This window comes from Galeopterus variegatus, unplaced genomic scaffold, assembly GCF_000696425.1.
Source record: "Galeopterus variegatus unplaced genomic scaffold, G_variegatus-3.0.2 Scaffold1469, whole genome shotgun sequence".
In the NCBI taxonomy this organism is placed as follows: Eukaryota; Metazoa; Chordata; class Mammalia; order Dermoptera; family Cynocephalidae; genus Galeopterus; species Galeopterus variegatus.
The window spans coordinates 281,389-288,908 of NW_007727580.1; the positions used below are offsets into that span (position 1 = coordinate 281,389).

Here is a 7,520-nt window from a genome sequence, read left to right on the forward strand (position 1 = left end):
TTTTTGTCTTTTTTCGTGACCGGCAACGGGATCGCAACCCTCGGTGTCGCACCCGCACCGCGCTCAACCAGTGAGCGGACCGGTCTCTATATGGAATCCGAACCCTCGGCGGGAGCGCCGCCATGCTCCCAAGCACCGCACTCTACCGAGTGCGCCACTGGGCCAGCCCTAACATAGAAAGAATTTAAAATGTCTGAATTATAATACTAATCTGGTAGATGGGATAAATATTGGCAGAAAGAGGAGAAATTGTGAAAAGCTTCTTAGTCTCATGTGTCTTTAGTTTTTGCTGATTTTTCTTCTTCAACAGTTCTTAAGATGTGGTCCTTTTAAAATTAACATAAAGCCCCATCACCAAGGCCTAAATTAAATAGGATCTTGCCTAGAATGTTGTAAAAGATTCATGGAAACTTGGGCTTGATGGCTTTGAAAGCCTCTTTTGACCTTGTGGTTTCATAGTTAATCAGAAGGCAAACCTACCCCATTCTGGATTTTAGACTTTAGCCTGGAGAATCTTGCCCTGATTCAGCAAGGTAGTCAATATCACAAAGAAGGCTTTATCTAATCACACGTTTAACTCAGAATGTGTTCACTGCCTAGCAGATCACTTAGCATTTTGCCCTAAAATAGTTAAATTGTGCCATGTACATAATTAATTTGAATGACACCATTAATAACCAAGATAATATATCCTCTGCAAAACATTATGAATTCATTCATTTCTCTCTCTTTCTCTTTTTTCGGTTTGGTATAAAACAAAATGTCTAAGATACAGATGAAAAAACAAAGGCAATCCTGGGGCAGCTAGCAGTCTGTGTCCTGCCAGGGAAGCTATACCAGCAGAGCCCTGGAATGAATTGAAATACAGGGAAATCACTATTTCAAAGAAATATTGCAGGGCCGGCCTGTGGTTCACTTGGGAGAGTGTGATGCCGATAACACCAAGGTCACAGGTTCAGATCCCTAATAGGGTTGGCCGGTTAGCTCACTTGGGAGAGCGTGGTGCTGACAACACCAAGTCAAGGGTTAAGATCCCCTTACCTTTAAAAAAAATATATATATATATATTGCTTTCTGAGTCACATATCACAATTTCTAAAAAGAGAGTAAATAGTTTAGGATGACAGCTAAATAAGAAAGTATCTTCCCCCCAAAATTATATAATATATATAGTCAGAATATTCTGCTTTGTGAAAGACTTCATTATCAAAATAAGAAACGGTGGGCACTTATTAAATTATTGGTAAGTATGCCAAGGTTTACCTTCACTGTGTACTTTAAGATTTTTATAATATATGAATTGTGGCGCGTCAACCGAAGGCTTTTGTGAAACCAGGTAAACAAAGCTTCATTCATTTGTTTTAGCAGCTCTCTTAGAATGAACTATAATAATTGTGGCTTATCTTTTGGGTACAACTGTTTATGGCTGTGACAACAAAGTGTTACCCTCAAACAATGGTATCATTTTGTTCAAGAGATTTTCTACAAACTTTTATTTGGTGTCTGGCCTTTTCTTCTCACATTTTATGAGAACCTTCTGTGACCACTGAGGTACCTTCCCATGATCACATGCAGCATTTTTCTGTTTCACACTGGTTCATAAAGCACCTGGCCATTCTATCCATAGCCTAAATGACTTTAAGTTATTTATTAAATCATATGACAGAATCAAGCAGAAACCACAGGGCAGAAATCGCAGCCTGCACCGTGTGACACTGATCTCCAACCAGGTTAATTGAGCAACTGTTTTGAACATATTTGCCTATTATTACCTTTTTCTTTTTCTTTTTCTTTTCTTTCTCTTTTTTTTTTTTTTTACACAGTCAGTCCAAATGTAACAGTCTATTTGAACGTGGTCTATGTACTTAGCCTTAATTCCTTACATAATACTTTCTAGTCAAATTCTGGAATGTCAGTTTATTACCTTAATTTTTTTTCAAAATTCTAAACAAATACACTTCATTTCTAATTTTCTTTGTAATATTTACAAGTAAAGCATTAAACAAAAGTTTTATGTGCTATAGTCTACTAGACCAGAGGAAAGAAAAACTTACTGCTAGAATAATTTTTGCGAGTTTAAGGCTGAGCAAGTCTGAGCCAACATCAACTAGTTTATATAGGGTCTTCAGGAGAATACTTCTTCTCTTAAATTTGTTTCCAAGCATGTTTCCTTGTTCTAAAGCATGATGAAGTTGTGTGCAAGCAGCATAAATCGTTTCAATGTTTTCTTCTGTCAGAGCAAAGAGAGTAAAGTAACACTTACTAATTAAGGTCATTATTTCTCTGGATATCTTCAAATTCCTGAACTATATTTTTCCCTTCTCTTATCACCTCCATCCACCCAACTTTTTTCATCTCTTTGATCTGTCTCCTCCATGTTGACTTATTTACCATCAGTCAGTTAGCTTATCTAGAATACACAGTCCTACAGAGAGTGCATGAAAGAATGGAATTGCCACCTGTTTCAGTTGGTCTCTTATATTCCAAATGCCCTCCACCTCCACCTGTGCTTTGTTCAGTCTCACTTGCATTTGACCTTCAACCCTTTTTGGCACAGTGCCACTGGCCTAGAATATTCTTCTTGCCCTCATTCCTATAGTTTTTCGTCCTTCAAGGCTCTGGCTCCTCCAGAAAAGATGCACTATTCAAGATTCAACAAATGTTACCTTGTACTGTTATTTATTTGTTTATTTTTCCTCTTTTTTTTTTTTTTTTTTTTTTTTTTGGCTCCTGGCCAGTATAGGGATCTGAATCCTTGACCTTGCTGTTTATTGCTAATTTTTCACATATATACATGTGTGTGTTGTGGTATATGCCCAGAGTCCTTAAATAGATGTCATGCCAAGTGAGTAGGACCCATGTCTTACACATCTCTGTATCAACAGCTCATGGTACAGTGAGAATACTATACAGACAACCTGTAACAAATTTCATACATATTCATTTTCTAATATATCTATTGCTGGAAACAATTACCAATATTTTTTCTATGAGAACATTGCTCATCATCTGAGAAAAGAGGTCTCTAATAAAACAAAAGCTTGAAATGTCACTAAACCCACCATTATTTAGAGGTGGTTATTAGGAAAGAAGAGAATAAAAAGAAGACTTTAGTTAGGAAACAGGGAGACCTAGAACATTTTATCTGTAATTATGATTTGGAGGAAGGTAATAGCCATACTAATGGGCATACGAGGAAGTAAAGTAGCACGCACAATGGAACAGGCGGGGAAATAAAAGAACCCAAGGCATAAGGCATTCTGTTGGAAAATATTATCTCTGATAGATTCCATCACAAAATTTAAAAGTAGGAAACCAATCTTAAATAAATACCATAACATGCTCTTAGAAGCCCGCATAGAGGAAATGTGCGCCGGCAGAAGGAAATGACTCAGGCCATTTTTAGCTCTTTTCAACAATAACATCTAAGAAAAAATTTTAAACCTGAATAGCTAAGTAACCTTCAATGTCTTTCAGTTATGCCCTTAAATAAATGAATTGATGGGAAATGACTTAGACTAACTTTAAATAAAGGGAAAAACCTGAATTCTATTGTATGAAACACTGGTTTTGTTTTATTTTCTGTGACTGGCAGTTTCTCCACAAACCCTAAGTCCAGTCCCTGGGCCACACATTGGCAGTGGGTGGTCCTCAAGGTGTTTTTCTAACACTTCCCTCCATAAACTCTTCAGCCTGGTGGGATTGACCAAAGAGTAGTTGTTTTAGCTTTAAGAGAAATTAAAAAGGAAGGTTCAAGCATCAAATTTTAAACTATTGATCAAATTAACTCTTTATACCAATTAGTTTGTTATAAATGCCATATAACCTCAAAAGACAACTCGAATCTAAGTGCTTTCAAGATTCTCAAGGGGCTAAAGCTAGTGGGTAAAACTTTCATGAGAACTAAAGAGTGACATAATCTCAAAGTAACTTCTCCCCACAAGATACTTATTAATTACAAAGGGAATATTAGCAACTTTACAGTGGATAAAACTGGCAGATACCACCCTGCCCAAGTGACCGAAGCTCACATCCAGGGCTGGCTGGTCAGCTCACTTGATTAGAGCACACCGTGATAACACCAAGGTCAAGGGTTTGGATCCCCAGACCAGCTAGCCATCCCCACCCCGACCCTTGCCAAAAAAAAAAACAAAAAGAGGAAAAAAAAAAAGTTCACATCCCCAGCAACCAAACAAATCAGTGTCATGTGCCTCTTGACACAGGCATTGCAAAGGACACAGCATCACTTAGGTGATATACCTGCCCCAAATGCCTAACCTGGATCTCTGTAAGAAAACACAACAAACCCAAGTAAGTCAAGAGCATAAAAGAGACATGACAAATGATTGGAACCTGTGATCCAGGATTTTTTTTTTTTTCTATAAAGGAAATTATTGGGACAATTGGCAAAATCTGAGTAGGATTTGTATAGTATTGTATGGTAATTTCCTGATATATAAGAGAATGCCCTTGTTTCTAAAAATACAATGCCAAAGTACTTAGGGATATGGGACATCATGTTGACAATTTGTTCCCAAATGGTTCAAAAAACAAGAAAACAATGTGGGGGGCATGTAGGGAAAGAGAGGGACAGGAAGGGAGGGAAAGAGAAAAAGGCAGGGAGAGAGTAATAAAGCAAATTTGGTGAAACAGTAATGTCGGGGGTGGGGGGAATATGGGTGAAGCATATACAGGATTTTTTGTACTACTCTTGCAACATTTCTGCAAGTCTGAAATTACGTCAAAAGAAAAGGTTAAAAAAAGAAAAAGGAAAAGAATCTCAAGGGGTCAACTAATGCAGCCTGGCCAGAATCTGCTGTTCTTCAAGATGTCTAGGGAGAGAGATGCCACACTTCAATGCTTACTAATCCTTCTGAGAAGGGAGAGCCATCCACATTTCAAATCCCCAACTCCTGTTACATTCTCTGTTGATGTCTGTGGTGGATGGAACCTTCAGAGCCCTCTTAAATCCTTGAGGCTGAATGAAGACTTCTTCCACGACAGGCCTTTGCAATAGATACTGACTTATTCCCCATTGAATGTTTCCTAATACACTTTCTCTTTAAACCTTTACCCAGACTCATTGTTCTTCTCACTAGTTTTGCACACATCTCCTAAAATAAAGGGCCCAAAGTTAACTGGCACACAACGTGAGGGTGAAAATGAGTAATTCTAGACGAGAAAAAGTCACCACATCCACGTTCTTAAGATTTTGAGCTGCAGAGGACTTTGGAGATGATCTAGTCTTGTCCACCTACTCATCTGCCAGGTGAGGACATTACTGTGCCCAGAGATTAGGTGATTCCCCACATGTTTAGTTAACAGCAGCACCAGGACCAGAAACCCTGCCCAGGGCTCCCCTATTAACCATGACCACAGCCAGGCACCAACAGGGAGCCAAGGAGGGATGAGGTCATTTGAAACTTTTAGGAGTTAGACCTTTTGCACAACTCCCTATTTGGTTTCCCAGGAGGATTTATTTACCCTGTTTCTCCTAGAACGCTTTCTGTGGCCATCATGCTGGTTTGCTCATCCACAGTTCCTAGTAAGGGCCTACTGTGCATTGTGTGCCAGGCAGTGGGCTCAGCCCCAAGGCTGTGATCACAGATCCAGAGGAGCCTGATTCAGCTTCAGAAATGGAATCCCCAAGGAGCTGCAAAGGGGGAGAAAGTTGGGGTGGGGTGGGGCCATCCCCTGACAAGCTTGCCACACCCTGTCAGGGACTCATCAATTGTAGACATTCACTTCTGGAGCACTTCAGAGTGCAAGGGCTGGGCACGTCCCAGGCCACTTCCCGTGCTGTGAGTAGCGTTCCTGACAGATGTCCTCAACCTCAGGAGACTAGGACATGCACACAGTTGGACTGAGAAAACCATGACACACCTGTCAAGGAGGCCAGTCTATGAGACTCAGTTTCAGAGGAATGAAATTTGTTTTAATATTTTTCTTTCTTGAGTATGAACAGCTACCCTAGAGAGGTAAACCAGCATTTCCTCAGGTAGAGGAAATGAAAATTAATCTACATCACAAGGGGAATTTTTAGAAGTCAGCTCTCTTGGTGCATTTAAAGTATAATTTTACTCACTAAAGATTTGTTTTACAAAATGTAATATTTAACAAACACATTACTGGGTAAATAATTAGATGACTTTGTTTTTGAACATGTTCAGAAAAATAGCAAAGTGTACTAAAAATATCAGGGCAATGGGGAACATGAATAACTGCAAATATTTTTGATTAAAACAGAAACTGCTTTTTTTTTTTTTTTTTTTACCCTTTTCTAATTCATGCAAAAGCGGTACAATCCTTGTATTCCAAAAGACTTCATCTACTTCTATTTCGGTATCCTTTTCTTGCAAGTTGGCTTTTGAGACTGCAAAAGAAATTCAGAGCAGAAGAGCCATGAAAGAATTGTAATGGAAAAGTCTTTACTATTCATCACTAAAATGAATAAACTATAGAATTAAACTATGCTTTGCCCCCCAAGCATGACTAATTCTAATTAGAACTTCAGGTCTTCTAATCAAATCTCCCCAAATTAAACTCAGATAAGATAATGTAAAGAAATCACAACTTTAAAATATGATTGGGACACTTCATAAAATATTAAGCTTTGTAAATGTTGATGACTTTCAGTAAGGCAAACCATTTTGAGTTATTTTTTACTTAAATGTATCCCTCTTTAATGTGGAATAGAAAACTATAGATGTGTAAAGAATAAGGATTTTGAAAATGTTTAATGAAAAATTTTCTAAAAGAGAGGCCTAGAAGGACCTTCTTTTCTATAGAAAATAAAATGTCCACACCATTATGGGGCCAGTGGCATTAATGCCAATTGACTTTGAGTTGTGTGATGGGAAAAGTCTGTGCTTTGGGGCTGACAAATCTTGACTCAAATATCAAACCCATTATTGACCCACTGGGGGTCTAGTTTTCTACCCTTTCTGAACCTCAGTTTCCTCATCAGCAAAACAGAGATAGGAATATATGCCCTAAGAGTTGTGAGAATTAAGACATGATTTAGGGAAAGCTCTGAGCCTAGTGCCATGCACTTTGCAACATTCGATATATATGAATTTCAGTTCCCTGATTTAAAAAACAAACAGGTAATGCCTGTCTGTAAGGTATCACAGCTGGTGATACCACCAAATCATCAAGCAGATGCTGCCCGTGAACCTAGGCTATAGAGTAACAGCTACCCTTGACGGTGTGCTTCAGATGCAGCAGGTGTGTATTTCATTTTTGTAACAACACTACAAGGAGGTCTCCAAATTGTTCCTATTTTGCAGATGAAGCAAGTGGAGCCCAGGGGTACTGAGTTATCTTCCCAAGGTTGTGTAGCTCCACTGCCCTTGTACTCATCCTCTACGCTGTTCTGCCCTACAGCAACCGGCAGACTAAAAGTTAACACTGAGGGGAAATATAAATCATACTAGAAACTGCAAACCATGATTACATTCCACACAGGCAGTATCTCAAGATCTTTTTTTTTTTTTTTTTTTTTTTTTTTTTTTTTTTTG

The 7,520-nt window shown here is 38.6% G+C and overlaps 1 protein-coding gene across 1 annotated transcript in view; it reads right to left on the reverse strand.

Moving 5' to 3' along the window:
- The window catches only part of ARMC2 (armadillo repeat containing 2), a 113,564-nt gene that overhangs the window by 66,681 nt on the left and 39,363 nt on the right, over positions 1 to 7,520 (reverse strand). Inside the window, exons 7-8 of the mRNA XM_008577254.1 lie at positions 6,275 to 6,373; positions 2,055 to 2,230 (exon numbers count right to left, since the gene is read on the reverse strand). Coding sequence (XP_008575476.1) covers positions 2,055 to 2,230; positions 6,275 to 6,373 — 275 coding nt within the window. The remainder of the gene's footprint in view (positions 1 to 2,054; positions 2,231 to 6,274; positions 6,374 to 7,520) is intronic.